General features: G+C 41.8%; 1 protein-coding gene across 3 annotated transcripts in view; it reads left to right on the top strand.

Annotated features, from left to right (window-relative positions):
* Window positions 1-276: 276 nt before the first annotated feature.
* Window positions 277-19,102, top strand: part of CACNA1G (calcium voltage-gated channel subunit alpha1 G) — a 466,079-nt gene continuing 447,253 nt past the window's right edge. For all 3 annotated transcript variants that reach the window (XM_081937178.1, XM_081937177.1, XM_081937176.1), the window contains exon 1: window positions 277-878. In XM_081937178.1, the coding sequence (XP_081793304.1) occupies window positions 622-878 (257 nt within the window). In that variant the 5' untranslated portion in view covers window positions 277-621. The remainder of the gene's footprint in view (window positions 879-19,102) is intronic.

The following is a 19,102-nucleotide window of genomic DNA, read 5'->3' as shown; positions in this document are numbered from 1 at the left end:
CTTGGCCGGGAGGAGCCCAACTCCCCCCGGGGGAGCCGCCGAGAACCTCGTTTTCTCCGCTTCCTCCTCTCCCCAGACAGGACGCTGAAGAATGAAGCTGAAGCCAGGAGGCAAGGGAACCTCGAAACCCTGTCGGACTTGAAAAGGACAGCGCCTACCCCCCACTACCCCACCCTCCCCGCCCCCCCCCCCAACCCAAAAGCGAGGACCTTCTCCTCGCTGGCGCTGCAGCTGGTAGAGACCGTCGAATTTCTGATCGCTTTGCTCATCGGGGGCATCCAGACGACCGCACTACTGCCTCCTCCTCCTCGGATTCGTCCTTCCCGGCTGGTTCGGGATCTGGGGGAGAGAGAGAGAGAAAAAAAAAAAGACGGCAAAGTGACGACAAGCACCCAGCCGGCTCCGCCTGGATCCCAATGGGGCGAGAAGACCCGAGGCAGCTGCCCGGCTGGGAGCGTACGACGCCCGGCCGGTTTTGAAAGCCCGTTTCTCTCTCCCCCCCCCCCCCCCGTCCCCCTGCTCCGCCCATGGCCAGCGGGGTTTGACGCCTGACAGCGCTCCCGCTTCCCTCAGCATCTCTCCTTCTGCCACTTGCTCGGAGCGGGGTCTGCTGGCCGGAGGATGGACGAGGATGTTCCGAGAGGAGCCGAGGAGCAGGATCCCGAGGAGGACCCCCACTCCAAAACCTTCGTCCGCCTTAACGATCTCTCCGGAGATGCAGGTCGCTCTTCGGGCTCCGGGGACAAAGAGAAGGATCCAGGCAGTGGGGACTCGGACGGGGAAGCGCTCCCTTATCCCGCCCTGGCCCCGACCGTCTTCTTCTACCTGAGCCAGCACAGTCTCCCCAGGAGCTGGTGCCTGAAGATGGTGTGCAACCCATATCCTTTTCCCAAGCAAGCAGCCGGCCTGGCAGGGTGGTAAGGGCTGGTGCTGCCAAGGGGCACCCTCTCCCAAGGTATATACGGTGTCGCCGAGGTAAGTCAGCGAAGTTCTTCCTGGTCCCGCCGGCCCTCGAAACTGGACCCCCGCGGAAGGGCTGGTTCGCACCAGCAACCCCCCAAGGTTCTCCAGACGGATGCATCTCTGTGTTGTCTTATTAGGGGACTCGCGCGAGAAAGATCCGGACAGCCCAGGTAGGCTTTGCGCTGGTCCCCGGGACTCCAACCCAAGGAGGTTGGGCAGCCCGCGAGGCGCCCTTTTTGCAATTGCCAAACTTCTGAGAAAGCCCTGTTTTCTCGCAGACTTGTGTGTGCTTGTGTGTCTGTGTCTGTGTGCGCGCGCGCTCTTGTTTGCTTGCACACGCCTGTGTGTGTTGCATCAGTGGCGAGATCTCCGCCGCTGTGTCTCTCCCGGACGCCTGTCTCCAATTCGTTCCTTGGAAGTTCTTCCAAAAATCTGTGGAAGGGGTTTCTCAATGTTTCCTGCTCGACTAGGCAGGGATTTCTCTCTAGGATTGAAGTCATAACATAAAATTCCAGAAAAAAAAAACTAGAAAATGGAAACAATATGTAACTCTTTCTCTGTGTGTGTGTGTGGAAAGAAGAACTGCGGGAAGAAAACAAGAGCAGGTCTCTGGTGCGCTCTCTCCCTCCGAGGCGGATTTGCTGGATTCCCTCTTGCATCACCTCCTCTCCCCCCTCCCCCCCTTTCCCCTTTCCTTTCTCCGCATCTGGTCGAGGTGGAGAAGGGAGAAAAGGTGAACACTCCTGCAATGGTCCAATCATAAAATTCACTGCACCGGATTCATCTCTTCAGCAAGATGGGTTTAATGATGGTGGGAGATCTGCCAGTTCTAAAAAGTTTCTCCCCTTCCTTTAAAAATGATTTTCTTTGGGTGTGTGGATTCTGGTTCAGATAATGTTACAGTTCTCCAAAGCAGTTGAGGTGAAGCCCTGCTCAGGAAAGCCTTTGGCATAGGAAATAGCAATGCCTCAATTTATTTATACCTGCACATTACATCCCAACCCCCATACACTCTCTGCCCAGATCTGAAATGTATTAAAGTTAGTGTTCTCCAGACATTCCCCCCCCCTTTTCATACTTAAGCTGTAACTAGAGGTAGGCAAACCATACATAAAACCTTTCCATCTTCCTTCCTTCCTTCCTTCCTTCCTTCCTTCCTTCCTTCCTTCCTTCCTTCCTTCCTTCCTTCCTTCTCCTAACAATGCAGCCTGAGTGGAGCTAAAAAGTAAGACAGAAAAAGGAAGGAAGCCTGGAATGCATAAAGGAGTTTCAGAAAGGTCTCTTCCACTGCACCACTCAAGGGGGAAATGCTCTTCTGTTTCAAAATATAATTACAGCATTTGCATGACAAAAAAGAAAGTCTTTCTGGCAAATATGTACACAAAGCTGTTCCTAGCAGTGGCTCTTTTCACAGGCATGCTATATATTGTAAGATATGATTACAATTTAAGAACACAGAGACATGGAAGCCCTGAAAGGCGGAAAGCTGTTTGAAATGTAGTGTTACATCTGTTATTACAAGAGAGGAGGAGGAGGAGGAAACCAATTAGATGGGAAGAAAGACATTTTCCTATTATAGCTTGATTTTCTTCCTACATAAGTCCAACTGAGATTACCGGGAAAACTGTACTATAGAGTTTCCATTTATTTGGTAGGAAGCTTGGCTATGGAGTGTGTCCATATTTTGTGTTGTTCAAATACATAATAATAAATTAGCAGCAGAAATGAAGCCTAAATATTAATTCACAAAAAAATCAGAGACTGGTGGTACTATACTGTAACTTGCTCAGCCTGTTTTGGCCTAAGAACCATCTGGGTCTGCCTGTGTATTCCTAGGGTTTCCTCTCTCCTTTTCCTTTCCTTCCCTTTTTATTTATAAACAGTCTAGTCATAGGAATACCCTAGAGAAAATGATCCTACAGGACAACTCTGCCCTTTTGCCCAGCAAGTGTAATTCAGATACACCAAAATCTATCCCCAATTTTTGAATTAAAATCTTTTTGAAATATTTTAATGGCTATTATTTTTTGAAAGACTCTTGAAGGCTATAGTTGAAAGACAGCGGACTGTAGTTTGATTCCTTGCTTAGTTACTGTAAGAGAGGCAATTGAATTCAGTTTTATTGCACATTAACCGCTAATCCAGATTCTGCCATACCATCAAAGAGAGTTAAGTAAGTTTGGACATGGGATAAATGTATGATGTAGACAAGGCGGATAGAGTTAAGTCCACTCCCCGATTATAAATTTAGCACTGGAAGACTAGAAAATAGACAGTAGCACTTTTTTGATGATCAGGTGATTTAACTAATTAACCACAAATGTAAATAAGACCCATTCTATTAAATAGGATATCTGATGCCTTTATTTGAGCCAAATGTGCTGGTGTTTTCTCAAATGTATGGAACATCATATTTAAACAAGAGAGATTCACTCTGATCATGTGCCAGAAAACTGATTGATCAGTCACAACAAGAGAAATACAATTAAGATGAAATTAATCTCCAGATCAGTGGTGATAATCGGAAGTTGAGTTTCATATCTTTTCTTTAGGAACTTAATTACTTAGGTCAGGTTGGGAAGAATCTTTGTTCCAGATGTGTTTTATTTATTGTACTGTATGCAAATACTTTAAGGGACAGTAGGAACATATACCACACTGTACATATTGCCATATTGGTAGCAGGAAATGAAATTATGGATCACAAAACTTTGCTAGTCTATCTCCTATTGCATGAATTGTTCAAATCCAATTGATCTGGAGGTGGACCTACAGGAAGATATGCTTTAAAAAAAAATAAAACAGATCTTTGCAAAAGTTCCAGTATGGCTATTCCAAACATCAAATTTTACATGATTTATCTGGGTTCTGCATTTTGCGTTTTAACCGGGTCAGTTTTCTGTGGAGGAGAAATGAGATGTGTTTTATGAAGCACGTCTGTCTCTATTTTACTCTGATCCAAAATAAAACCTTACTTGAAGAAAAATCCCAAAATTCTGGTGGAATTTGGACTTCTTAATAACAGGCAGCTGCTCCGGTTATCACTTTTCAGTCTTGTACAGAAGTTCTGAATTTACAGAATTTCTGAAGAAGCAGCTCTAGGTGCACATCTATAAAGCAGTATTGACATAAAACTCCCCGAAGTATATTTTTTTCCACCAACGCTCTTTACATTTTCAATGAACAGTATATGGTATCCAGTACAGTTCAACTGAACATGATATTTTAGACAAAAAACCCAGGAGCAGCTTTCTCTCATCCTAGTTCTAAAACTATAATAGTAGCAAGCAAAGAAGTTAACAACTTGCTGACTTTTAACACTGCCCCAAATCAATTGCCTAAGGTCACAACCTCACTTGCCAAGTTGTAAGGCCACCCATTTGATAAAGAGTGAACAAGCCATTTGAATGTGATGTCTGATGGTGAGTCAAGGACTGGGGGCTCGTGTGCTTGAGATATTGTTGGGGGAGCGAATTTTGGCAGAGGGTGTATGTTTTTTTGGTTTGTAACCGCAGCAGAAACTAATGTGTGCCGAAACCCCAATGCTAAAATAATTCCCAAATATACTTTTGCAGCTTTGGAAAGTTTTAACATATTGCTTTTAAAAACATATACTTTGGGCTCACGTAACCCCATCAACAGTCTTACTGTCTTGGACATTGATCCAAACAACGCTTCTCAGAAGTTCACAGGCAAAGAAAGAGATTTCTCAGCATTCCTCTATTGTTGATAATAATCAACTTTGCAGCTTGGGTTAGCGGCAGTCTTATTACTGGGCACTGTAATTAGTCTATGCTCCCAGAGAGGTCTTTTGCCATTTTTTTTAAATGCCGTATTTGAATCCCAACATTTTCATATGCTTTCACTGAAAAAAAAAAATCTTTATGTATGCCATTAATATTCCTGGGTTTATTTTTTTCCTCACTTTTTCACTTTGTTAATATTTTGTTCTCTTTTTTCATTTTTTTCACCCTGTAATTGTTATGATCCTAAGAGCAAAATTATTATTTTTTTAAATTTTTCATGATTGATTTATGTGTTAGATCCTTTATGTTACCATTTTCCAAGAAAAATTCAGCAGCACAGTTTGTTTCCCGGGTGTTGCTCAATGGATGATAAATAGATGTTTGAAATGTTAGGTCTTGAAAATACGAACACATAGCCCGATTGAGCTGTAGAGTTATACATGCATTGCAGTATCATCAGTGTACTTTTACAGTCTCTGTAAAATGGGAATAATAACTGCCATCATGGTTTCCTATATACAATAATACAATAGCAGAGTTGGAAGGGACCTTGGAGGTCTTCTAGTCCAAACCCCTGCCTAGGCAGGAAACCCTATACCATTTCAGACAAATGGCTATCCAGCATCTTCTTAAAGACTTCCAGTGTTTGGGCATTCACAACTTCTGGAGGCAAGCTGTTCCACTGATTAATTGTTCTAACTGTCAGTACATCAAAGCATGAAAAATATCACATATGTGGCAGAGATTGGAAGAACCAAATATGTACAGCCTGGTGGACAGAAGAGAAAGGGAGCTCATGATCGAAATATTTAAATATATTTAGGATGTGACTAAGGTTCTAGAAGGCAGTATTTTCATATTAAACCAAAATCAAGAATACAGGGGCGTAATCTCAAACTGACAGGAAAGAAGGTCAAAAGAAATGATAGAAAGTATTGTCTCTGGAGATTCTCAATCATCCAGGTCATGGTTGTCCCAAATGTGCTTTTTCAAGAGGCAACTGGGCTTTCTTTTTCAACTGGACTTTCGTCTTCAAAGAAAAACACAAAGGTTTAACAAGAAAGTCCAGTTGCCTCTGGAAAAAGCACCTTTGGGTTAGAAAGTATTTCACAGAAACAGTAGGGGAAGCCTAGAACCAACTTCCAGAAGAGTTGGTAGGCCAATCATCAGTAACTGAGTTTAAACATGTTTGGAATAGACAAATGTCCATCATCCAACAAAAAATAAAAAAAGTAAAAATGATACATCAATAAATGAAAAAGGAAACAAAAAACCCACAAATTAACTTAAAGGGAAGACTCAATGGGCAACTAGCTTTCTTCTGCCATCAGTTTTCTATGTTGTAAGTCTGCATGTGAAATTTCAACCTAAAGGGAAATAGAAAGCAAAGCTGATGCTACGGGAATGATGGGACCGATAAAGCCAGTCTTGTGATGAGGTAGTGTGATTATTACATCTAGAAGGATATCTGATTTTAGTTGTCTTCCCACTTATAATCCATAAGCATGTTTACTCAAAAGTAAGCTGTGTCGGACTTACAAACAGGACTGACGTCCAAGTTCACTTATTTAGGATTAGGCTGTAAGCCTGGGTGACATTTGTAAATTGACTTGGTTTGCTAAGTCACACAATGCTCTTCCTCTTGAAGCCCGTACCAGATTGCTCAGGTCAGGATAATGCTTTTAAAAGTAATGTGACCCTAAAAACAAATCAACAAGGCAAAACCAATAGCCTTTCTGTCTTCGGCGAATGCACATTATTTAAAAAGGCTCCCACTGGGCACCTGCAGGCCTTGGTTCAAATCAAGGCAGTTACTAATCACAGGCTGGCAAGCCAGAGACAAAGTATAGAGGGGAGGGATCACGGGGGCCACGCTGAGCAGATGTGGGGAAGCAGAAGCTGTTTGCAGCAACATCAAAGAAAATTAAAAAGTATAATGCCTGCTTTGCCTTGTGAAAAGCAAGATGACTGTTCTTTTTCTTCTTGGAGTATTGATCAGAGCTTGCAGAAAAGATTTAAATAAATGCCATTAAATCAGTTGGCATCCCCCTTCCTTTTGGAAGTATATGACTCCTTTTCATTTTAATTAGTGTTTGCTGCTGGGAGCTTGGATGTTTGCTTGTTTATGGCTTTCCCTGCCACCTCATTAGTTTACTTGTTTTAAAAAGTATCTTGCTGCATACCAATATGGAAAGTTCGTGTGAATGAATGAATTGAGTCCTAATTTGGATGCAGTCAGGTTAGCTTTGGTTTTCCAGTCTATTTGGCAGTTCTAAGAAGGGGAGGTGGGCTAGATTTCAGGTGATTTGTGACCAAAACACCCTCCAATCCACAGTTGAAGAGAAGGGATGAAGACATCAGCATTACAGAGCCACCTTACAGGGTGACATAAAAATTTAATAAATAAAATAAAATAAAATAATGAAACAGTAGATAGTTGAAGCCTTGCCTTATGCTGTTTTGTCCTTTGGGAAAATTTATCTAAAGCAGGGGTGTCCAACGTTGGACAAGTTTGAGATTTGTAGACTTCAACTCCTAGAATTCCCCAGCCAGCTGTACTGAAAATCTAAAGCAAAAGGTATTTTATAATCCTATGCAACTGTACTGTATGGTCAAAGGTATATAAAGCAGGATGCGATTCCTTCAAACATCACCAAGGGTATTGGGCAAAATGTTTGCAGCCATGCAAGAAATCTGATCCCAAATAATCTAAAGAATGTAGGTGTTCTCTTTTAAAATCCCCAATCTTGCCAAATGTGGACCATTTCAGAGGATGGGTTCATTGACACAATGATGAGAAGATAACTATCAGATGTTGAGCTCTTGTGGAAGGAAGCCATCTGCTTCCTTCCTATTTACCTTCATCGGTTTCCCCCTTGCCCTTTATTAATTCAATTAATTTGCCAGCTTTTATTTGTCAGTCAAGGACAGATTGCAGAAACACGGTCCCCCAGTTTGGCAGTCCTTCCTTGCCCGTGTGGGCTTTTGTCATATGGTAATATAAATGATAAAGTTTGCCATTTTCTTGGAGGTCTGGGTGTTCTGCCAGGCCTGGTCCTGTGCCCCTGGCTTCCTTTTTGTGTCCCTGAGCAAGTCTTGGAAATAAACTACATTTGGCTGGAGCAAGTTGGGATCATCTACAAAAGGACTAAAGATGGAGACATTTTCCCATGCAGCTTCTTCAAAGCTAGGAGCTATTTATTTTTTCCCTTAAAGTTCAGCTGAAGATGAAGGCATCCTTCCCTCTCTCTCTCACTCATGTATATACAGTTGCAGTTTTGGGTTCCAACCAGAGGAACTCACAGCAGTACAGAGCCACATCTGGGGGAGTTTTTTGTTATGCAGCAAATATTTGAATTGGTACTTAATTGTAAAGGCAGCCCAAATTCCTGCTATCTGCAGTTTTCCCCCTTAACTTAATTTGGGTTATGTAAGTTGAATGGAGAGGCCAGATCCCATTAAACACTTGAATGTAGCCTACTCGTATAGATCAAAAATTGTCCTGAACTTAGGACAATTTATTGCCATCAGGTTTTCTGATGTTGCATTGTGTTACAGTTTATTCTAATGTTTGCTTATACATTTACCTTTACTCCTCAAAATTCCTCCCTTCTTTGCACTTTGATGTCAATAGTGACATATAGTATTATCTTAACTATGGTGAAATGTACTTTTCCATGAAACTCATCTTCAGGAGCTCTGGAAGAAGTGTCTTCTATATCTATATCTAGATTCTATAACTATGGGCTACCTTATTCTTGTGTTGGCTCTTCTCTATTTTTAAAAGATCCAGTAGGTAAAATATTCTTCCTATCACAGCTGAGAGGACATAGCTCCATCGTATTTTGGCTTGCTCTGGAATCAAAATATAGATCCTCCTGTATATACTATATCCTATCCTCTCTCCCTCCTTCACTCCCTCCCTCAATCTCTCCCTCCATCCACTGTTTGGTCTAGTTTTTAAGGCTGAAGGCTAGAAGCAGGAGACACTGAGTTCTAGTCCTGGCTAAGCATGACAGTAGGCAGGATGATTTTGGACCAGTCACTTTCTCTCTCTCTCAGGCCAACTCACTTTACAGGATTGTTGTTGTGGGGAAAATAGGAAATATTGAGTGTGGTTGCTGCCTTGAGTTACTTGTAAAAAATAACAAAGGCGGGATACAGATAAATAACTAAGTAATACAATTAATGAAATATAACAAATATGTTCTTGGTCACTGGACTGATAAGGTTAACAAGACAAAGAGAGGGTCTTTCTAACATGAAGCCAGAGACAAAAAGAACTTTATTCCTGTTCCTTGAAAGAAGAAACTTTCTTTGGTATTTGGCAGTGTCTTCTTGTGGAAAGCAGTGACATCCTATGGCTCCAGTCTCTGGAAAGGAACAAAAAATAGCGAAAGGAAGAAGATGCAGCAGATCTATCAATGAACAGTTGAATGCGTCTCCCCTCAACTTTGTAGCTCCTATTTCAGTAGGAAAAGAAAGGTGTTGCAGCATCTGGGAAAAGCTGATCCTGGTGTCCTCCAGCTGAATACCTCAGACAAGCTGAAAAGCATCGGTATGAAGCAGCTGGTGGGGGAATTATCTGTCAAACTCAGAACTCTGGAGAAATCAACTGTGCATTGTCTTCAAGGATGCTTCTCCAGCAACCTTATTGAATTCTGCCTTGTCACCTCACCACTCAAGATAGGAATCCAGTTCTTTAACAGAGATTGTGAGGTTCAGCTAAGCCCTGGGGTGCTGCAAAGAAAAGAAAAGAAAACTAGGGACAACTTTCTGCCATTATTGATCTTCAGGAAAAAAGAAAAACAAGTAAGAATGATTCAAGTGATCAATCAGCTGCTAGAAATAGGTATCAGAGTCTACCTGTGAGAGAGCTACCCTCTTCTCATCTTTTTTTACCAACTCAAAACTGAAGAAAATTTTGAATCGCGAAGTGGTCAGCCACCTCATCAGAAAATGTTCGAGATTAAGAGCCCTGCAATCAAAGGCAGGTGCAATCCCAGAGGACATTTCTGATGATCTGCTGGAAGTCTGTCTCTGGGTTTGAATCATGTGGGTCTAGTGTCCCTCCACCAGATGTTTGGCAAGGTGAGGTTAGTTTTAACTGACTTCATGATGAAAATTAAATACATGCATGTATCAACATATATGGTCAGTTACTAATTAGAGCAACACCGAAGTGTAGGACTTCATTGAGCATACAGTTCATTTTATCTTCTACTAGCTGGATACTTGTGTTTTGCTACTTATGACCATTTTTCATGCTTACGACCATTGTAGCATCCACGGAATTAAGGAGAGTGGTCCACCTAATGTCACAAACACAGAGAAATTTTCATTTGGTATTGTCAGCTTGCCGAAAAAAAAGTGATCCATAACTGTCACAGTGGATTAGCCAAATCAAGAGCTGACCTCTTTAAAAATGCATGTAGTGGAGAAATAAAATGCTGCTTCTCTCAGTTTCATGGCAACACTGCTGAAGAGGTAAATTAACTCTCATCGCCATTGCCTCTGAACCTATTTTAAGTTTTCCCTCTAGTTTCAACATTCACCAGAACGGTGTGCAAGAGGCTATGTTAAGTCCAACTAACAAATTCATTCATAGATGATCCCATTGTTGGAAACATTGAATATTCAGAGGGAGGTTTTTTTTTTTAAGCCTGCTATGTTTCATCTTGATCTAGCCTTTCCCAGAGAGGACAGTGAGTAACATATACATGCAGTTTTGTCCTCAAAGTACTTACCTTCACTGAAAAAAAAGTGCTATGGATTGCCAACCATTTTATTGCATGCTAAGATGCCCTGCGTTGTTCTGCTTCTGATCTTTGTAAAACACAGGGAGGGTTGCTCTTCAATAAATAAAAAGGAATGAATGCCTAGATATTAATCTTGAAGAATATTTCCCTATATAGTATGAAATGGGCTGTGCTTCTAAAAACTATTCAACCAATCCTTAGTGCAAAGGAAGACAGCCTGTTGCCCTGCAAATGCGAGATACAAATCCCATTCGCTGGGGACAACATGCTGGGGCTGGTGAGACTTCCTGCCAAAGATCTGGAATTTGTCTTGTTTGCCCTGCCCTTACATCGCCAGTTGAAAATATTATCAAGCAGTGAGCAAAGACTCTGCCTGGGACTTCTTGCTGGCTAGTTGATGGGGACCCTAACTAGGGTTTTCTTCGTAGCTAATGCTTCAGATATTGGTTGTCCATTCTAGAATGGTGTAATTGGCCTGAGTGTTGTTCAGTTTTGCTGTCCAAACACCATTTTTCTCTTAATAAGAAATTGGGGGTGCCATGCCAGCAGATAGTTCTAACTTTTTTTTAATTATACAATACAATATCAGAGTTGGAAGGGACCTTGGAGGTCTTCTAGTCCAACCCCCTGCCTAGGCAGGAAACCCTATACCATTTCAGTCAAATGGCTATCCAACATCTTCTTAAAGACTTCCAGTGTTGGGGCATTCACAAGTTCTGGAGGCAAGCTGTTCCACTGATTAATTGTTAATAAGTTGCTTCTCTCGTTCTACATTCAGGTGCCTTGGAGAACAGTTTGACTCCCTCTTCTTTGTGGCAACCCCTGAGATATCGGAACACTGCTATCATGTCTCCCCTAGTCCTTCTTTTCATTAAACTAGACCAGTGATGACGGACCTTTTTCTTATGATGTCCCACAATTGTGTCCACACCAATTCAATCCTCCACATCCACCTGTGCATGCGTGCGAGACCTCCTCCCCACATGCATGCGCGCACTACCCCTCACCAGGCTCTGCAGGCTTTCCTGAAGCCTGGGGATTGCGAAAACAGCCTCCACCGGACCCACAGAGGCCCCCTGGAAGCTGGAAATGGATCGTTCCCAAACTTCTGGTTGGCTCGTTTGGGCTGTTTGTTGCTCCCCCAAGCCTCCGGAGGCTTTCCTGAAGCCTGGGGAGAGCAAAAAATGGCACCAGTGGGCCAACCGGAAGTTCGGAAATGAACTTCCAGATGGCCTGTTGGGCTTGTTTTTTGCCCTCTCCAGTCTCCAGAGCCTTTCCTGAAGCCTGGGGAGGGTGAAAATGGCCTCCCCTGCCCATCCAGAAGGCCAAAAATAAGCTGGCCGGAGCTGATGGCTGGCGTGCCAGCAAATGTGGTGTTGTGTGTCACCTGTGCCACATAGGTTCGCCATCACAGAACTAGACATACCCAGTTCCTGCAACCATTCTTCATATGTTTTAGCCTCTAATCCCCTAATCGTCTTTGTTGCTCTTCTCTGCACTCTTTCTAGAGTCTCTACATCTTTTCTACATCGTGGTGACTAAAACTCAATGCAGTATTCCAAGTGTGGCCTTACAAAGGCATTATAAAGTGGTATTAACACTTCACGTGATCTTGATTCTATCCCTCTATTTATGCAGCCTAGAACTGTGTTGGCTTTTTGGCAGCTGCTGCACACTGCTGGCTCATATTTAAATGGTTGTCCACTAGGACTCCAAGATCCCTTTCACAGTTACTACTGTTGAGCAAGGTACCACCTATACTGTACCTGTGCATTTTGTTTTTCTTGCCTAAATGTAGAACCTTACTCTTTTCACCATTGAATTTCATTTTATTAGATAGTGCCCAATGTTCAAGTTTGTCAAGATCCTTCTGTATCTTAAGCCTATCTTCTGGAGTGTTGGCTATTCCTGCCAGCTTGGTGTCATCTGCATATTTGATGAGTTTCCCATTTATTCCCTCATCCAAATCATTGATGAAGATGTTGAAGAGTACTGGGCCTAAAACAGAGCCTTGGGGTACTCCACTGCCTACTTCCCTCCATGTAGATGCAGTTCCATTGAGGACTACACGTTGAGTGCTGTTGGTCAGCCAGTTACGAATCCATCTGGTGGTGATGCTGTTTAACCCACATTCTTCTACTTTATCTAGTAGTAAGTTATGGTCTACCTTATCAAATGCCTTACTGAAGTCCAAGTTAACTATATCAATGGCATTCCTCTGGTCCACTAATTTTGTCACTTTGTCAAAGAATGCAATAAGATTAGTCTGGCATGATTTGTTTTTGACAAACCCATGTTGGCTTTTGGCTATTACTTTGTTTACTTCTAGGTGTTCGCTAATTCATTGCTTGATTCTCTTTTCCAGAATCTTCCCTGGTATTGAGGTCAGACTGATAGGTCTATAGTTTCCTGGATCTATTTTTTTCCCTTTTTTGAAGATGGGAAGCACAGCAGCTCTTTTCCAGGCCTCTGGTAGTTCCCCGGTGCTCCAGGATCTCTGAAAGATATAGTTCAGTGGTTCTGAGATCTCGTCTGCCAGTTCCTTCAGAACCCTGGGGTGTAATCCATCCAGTCCTGGTGATTTGAACTTGTCTAGGGTAGACAGGTGCTCACTTACCATTTTCTTCCCTATTTCAACGTGTTCCTAATCTAGCTATTTTCTGATATTCTGCCTTAGTTATGTCCACCTCTTTCCATTTTTTATACTTATCTTTTTTGCCTTTCAATTTGTCAGAGAGTTCTTTATGCAGCCATGCTGGTTTGTTTTGGGAGCTGTTATTTTTCTTCTTCATTGGCATTGTGCTACACTAGGCTTTTGTAATCTCATTTTTCAAAATTTCCCAAGCTTCTTGAGTTGTTTTCCCCTTGAGAAGTCTCATCCATGCAATTCTTCCAAAGCTCTCTCTAAATTTTTTGAAATTAGCTCTCTTAAAGTCCAAGACTGTAGTTTGACTTTGTTCTACTACTTGTATTTGCATAATGTTGAATTCCAATATTGCATGGTCACTTACCCCCATGGTTGCTGTGGCTTCAACACCTTCTATCATTTCTTCTCTGTTAGTGAGAATTAAGTCCAATATGGCTGAGCCCCTTGTTCCCTTCTCTACTTTTTGGGAAACAAAGTTGTCTGCTAGGTTTGTTAGGAACCCTTATTACTTTCCTTTATATCAGTGCCCCCACCCCAATCTTTTGGGCACCAGGGATCAGTTTCATGGAGAGAGATTTTTTTTTGCGGACTGGAGGGGATGTGTCTTTGTGGGTTTCCTGCATCCAATGGATGGGGCTTCACTTGTTTGCAGGGCCTGATTTCTGGCATGCCGTGAACCAGTACTGGTCCTTGGACCAGAGATTGGGTACTCTGTGCTCTATGTGATTGGTTTATAGCTATTTTATCATAATTTGTACCATATTAGTCTTTGGGTGGGGGAGGAAAGGTGGCATATATATTACAAAGTATTAGTGCTGGATTGTGAGCCATCAGACTTGGCTAGATTCACATATCACATTAAGCTTTAGACCTCTTCTAACTGTATGGTTAATCCAGCTAGCCATTGGCCTAGTTGGTTCTCCTTACCGGTGAATTTGGCAGCACAAAGTCATACTGAAGTCTAACCCCACTCTTGCCAGACAATGACTTGTATTCTATAAACTCAATGAGATGGTCTTAGCAAGGTTTTATATCATTATAAGTAAGGCTACCTTTTTTGGGCTGCCGAAGATGACCACTAGATGGTAGCCAAGAGGTAAGAAAACTTAATACCCTTTGCTGCCCTCTAGTTACTAATATGCATTTCTTCAGTCCAGAATCACAGGCCCTTCTTTGTCAGGCAGGCAGCAATAGGCATAACTTGGATACTGTGGTTAACTAGTGTTAACCAATGAGGGAGCTTAAATTTTCAACCTGTGCTTTCTCTTGGAAGATTAAATATGTAACATAGGCAATTTGTTGTGTTCTCACAATGTAACTGAGTGGGTGAAGTTAGCTTAATTGGTGATTGTATGATGTTGTTCTGAGTTGAAATCCAACCCCATGGGTGGTGGTAGATGATTGAGGCACTTGACTCTTTTTGGTGTTTCCACAATGCTTTAAGCCTGTTATAGAAACAAGGCCAATAATGTGTTGCTTGACTTTAGCTGTAGCATTATGTGTGAACTAGATTGCTAAGTTTTGTACAACAAAGTATGTATGTTAGATTAGCTTGATGTGTGAATTTATAAGACTGGTTCATGTGTATAGTTGAGCAGAGTTCCGTGAAATCAGGCACGGCAATCTCCTCCTAATTGTGTAGTTACAGAATGTTTTTCATGGGCCATAATTATACTTCAATTATATTGAGCCAATGTAATAATTATAAAAAGGACCATTGCACTGTTAAGAGGAGATGATGCAAAGCGCTTGTTGTGAGATGCTACTTTACAGAGCTTATTTTGTGGAGAAAATCTCCAAACGTGTATATATATTCCGGCTTCCCACAATTTGAATGCAAGTGGTAGTACTGATGTCTGAATCACAACCTTATAAAGGAAACTATTTGAGTGCACTTTTGGTTGTAATGGGTAATTGTAATCTTTAGTAATTTTTGTAATGGATTGTGTGCAATTTTCCATTTTTCTTATTACCTCATGAATGATGCAGTTATGGTTGAAAAGCTAAGGTGGTTTTTTTTTTTTAAAAAATAACATTACTCTGTATATCTGGAGCCTTTGTGGTTGCAGAGAGAAGGTTGAAAGCATGATGGCAGTGTGTGCTTAAATGCTCAGCAAAAAACCTGAGACATTAACTTCCTATAGGAAGGGATCTTTTTTCACCCGCCTCTTCAGGAAGTGAAGAGTATTTCCCACTGATTTACAGAGTTCAATCTAAAATCTGGAATCAGTTGATATTTCAATTACATTTCTGATTTGGATGGGTTGAAATAGTGTTGTTTTATTATCTTGTGGTATATGGGACCTTAGAATTTCTGAAGAAATTTCTAGTATGGGTTTTGTGGCATTGATGTTTCATGGTGTAAATTGTAAGTAGACCTTCCATTAAAGCAATAGCATCCATTATAAAGCTGAACCAGTTTCTTTGAGTAGTTATCCATTCAAATTTTCTAGCTGTTGTGATGATTTGTACATTCCCTCTATAGCTTTCTGTAGCATAACAGTATCTAAGTACAAAACCTTTTTCATCCAAAGGTTTTAATTATTCTTCAAAGGCCACTTAGATGTATACATGATGGTATTCATGCTAATTTCTTTTGACAGCTGTTACACATCAGAAGGATGTTATGTCAGATGTATTAGAAGAAATGTTGTTCCTGGGAGTGAAAGATGAAATTGTGCCCATTGTAGTCTTAATAACTATATCTAATTTTCTGATCATCTATGCCTCAGTGTCTCTCTGCTAAGGCAGATTACCTAATCCAACCCTGTACTGTATAATTTTGAAAGTTTTGTGCTTGATGCTCTGGCCAACAAATGGCATTAGCACCTTGCAGGATTGAGGCCTTTGACTTGAACTGGGAAATAGATCAAGTCCTCCCGTCCAACTGAGCAGTAGCCAAATTTGGAATAACGGAGCCCAGCCAGTTTGTTTTAGTACATTGCCCTGCGTAAGACGAGCTCTGAATGCCTTCCCTACAGCTGAAATCATAGCTGACCTTGCAAGGGTCAAGCAGCTGGGATATAAAAGACCGACTTCCCCAGCTGTATTCCAATCACCGACCAAAGCTTGGGTTTCCCCCTTTATCGCAGAGATAGTTTCTGTAACTTGATGCATCAGGGAGTTGCTAAATACTAGAACTTAGATGTGCATGCCAGAATATACAGCAACAGAGGATAACAGCCAGTGGCTTGCTTATAATCCTAGCTCATTTCTGAATCAGCAATAGCATTGCTAGCACTGGAGCTGTAATTATTTGTTCTTCCGAAATCTGTAGGGAAATGCACCATTCTGGCTTCCCATAGTGACAGCTGATAATTCGACTTTGAGAAAACTTTTCAGTGGATTTCACAGACTCTAATCTCATCTCAAAGGTTTTGATATTTTTCTTTCCCCCCCAACCCCCTCCTTAACACCACACACATCGTATAAGCCTGGAACACAGCATCCATCCAAACATTTTTTTTAATAAGCAAAGATTGCAAAATGGGACACCCAGGATGCTGTTTTCCAACAATTACACTTCAAAAGATACTGTGGAGGCCAAACCCCAGAGAAATCTTCTATAAAAGTAGTTCGTTTGGTCTCGTGCGTAACGAAACCTACGTGAAATAATGAAGCATTTTGCATGGATTCATGTTGCTTGGATTAGTGTAGCTGTAATTCATCCCAAAGCCTGGGATTTGCTGAGTCATGTGCATCACAATCTTCTTATGTGTGTATACTGGGACAGTGTATATTTTGCTAATGATTTGGAGGAAGTGCTTCAGGCACCTCATGTCAACATTGCACCTCTCCACCATTCCTAGAGGGGCCATTCTTCTCCCGCCCCAGATTTGAACGCCTGAAAAAATGGGTCTGCTGAAATGAATAGCAGAGACATACCATGCTCATGTGAATTCAGAATCCCTCAATCTGTGTTCAAAGAACCTTCTGATCAGACCATCGCCATTCACAGGTGGTATTCTGCCGGTTGGCCCCGGTTCGGGCGAACCTGTAGTGGTGGCGGTGGGAGGCTCCGCCCACCTGCCCAGACATCATCATGGACGCTTATTTGCACGCACACACCCACATGCGATCCCGATTCCAAACGGGTAGCGAAGGTAAGAGGATTTCATGCCTGTCGCCATTGGCTTGGCAAGGCTGTGCATCCTCATTTCTAAAGATTTCAGCAGATCGTTTTAGTCCAGTGAAATGAAAATACCTTTCAACTCAGAACAATAGCATGGACATGTCACACAAAGGATAATGTCATATAGCAGTGCAAACGAGAATCAACCAGGGATGGGTTGCTACCGGCATTACTGCCGGTTCAGCTCGCTTCGCTCGGGTGCATGCCAAACACGCGGTCTGTGCGCCTACGCATTTACAACCAAACCAGGTCTGCGCATGCACAGAACATCAGAAAAGGGGGAAAATTACATTAGTGCTATGGAGATTGTTCTGCGCATGCGCAGGATCACAATTGAAGATGGCACCGCCAACAATAGAACCGGTTCGGGTGCATGGGCGGCCAAGTTACTAACTACTCGGCTGAACCGGTCCGAACCTGTAGGAATCCACCTCTGGAATCAACCAAATGTTTTTGAACATAGAAAGCAGCAAAAGATGCAATGATTCACCTGGGGGGGGGGGGAGAATCAAGCCATTCATAGGCATATATTTGGCTTGTTCGGAATTGACACAAGCAGGGTAATAAATTTCTCTCCCTCCAGAAACTCAGCCTTGCATTCAGTAACTGGATAACAGCAGAAGCTTCCCAGCCAAGGTTTGACTCCCTGCTGCTTTATTGGTGACGGGAAAGTAGTCATAGGCACAATGAAGGTCTGCCTGCTGCAGAACAGGAAATCAAACCCTGGATTTAAGCAGTCCCAGAGTTTAAATCCTAAACGTATCCCCTCCCATCTTTTCAAGTCAATGGATGATTGGCCTTTTCTACTTTCCAGCCTTGAAATTGGGAGCCCTGGCCTGCTCCCATTTGCACAGGGATTATTTATGGCCTGAGCACTGCTGGTTTCTATTCTTCAGCTTCAGTCTTTACTCCTTGTAACCCAATATTGGCTCATAATAAGACTAGATCACTGAGTGAGGCCTATTTTTGAATTTTCCAGACTTTTGCAAGTCTACATTTGAAAACTAATGTACAATGTACGTACTGATTGAAATTCAAGGCTTAAAAATTCCCATTTCTAAAAGGAAAAAAAGAGGCTACACTAGTTTTCATAAAAGTTTTATCTTTAAATTTATTCCTGACTAATACTTTTGCAAAGTGCTTTGTGTCCATGCAAGGTCCTACTTCAGTATTTTACTACAACATGGACTTTTCTCAAGTTCTGCTTTCAGGATTTTGGTGCTTTCATCCTGTGCTTAGTAAGACCCCCAAATTGTTAAAATTGGTCTACGAAGCTTTTATTAAAACTCTTTTTAAAAAATAGGCATATCCAAATCCAAAAATGATTCTTCATAGGGATATACAGTAAGAGTATTTCAACATAAATTCCACAGAAACAAATTCAGTCTTCTTGTTCCTAGAAAAATCCATGGCAGCCTACATACAAGTATCATGTTAATTCTTTACTGTGATGTATGAGTATAGCGTAGACTCTATTTTCTATGCTTGATGGTTAATAGGATGCCCACAAGCAATACAACAGAAATAACTTAATGTATAATAAATATTTATGTAAACATGCATTGTCTAGTTCTAATGTACACAAATTCATACCATGTAAGCATGAGTTATAGCATCTTCCTTTAGGATAGAAGTTATTTTACATATTAATTTTATTTTGCAAGCTTTGTTGGCTTTTGTGTTCATGGTCTGTTCAACTGTACACACTTATTAGGAGGCAATGGGCAATGTGAATGGACCTACATATTGTACTTTCATTGTCCCAAAGAAAGTGGCAATACAAAGTTGAAAGGCAATCATTCGTCATTCATTATAAAATAGTTTGAAGAGTTTATCTTTCTTTCTCCAGTCTAAC

Source organism: Natrix helvetica (assembly GCF_964273705.1).
Source record: "Natrix helvetica genome assembly, chromosome: 1".
In the NCBI taxonomy this organism is placed as follows: domain Eukaryota; kingdom Metazoa; phylum Chordata; class Lepidosauria; order Squamata; family Natricidae; genus Natrix; species Natrix helvetica.
Note: the sequence above shows the minus strand (reverse complement) of the source record. Positions and strands in the feature narration are given on the sequence as shown.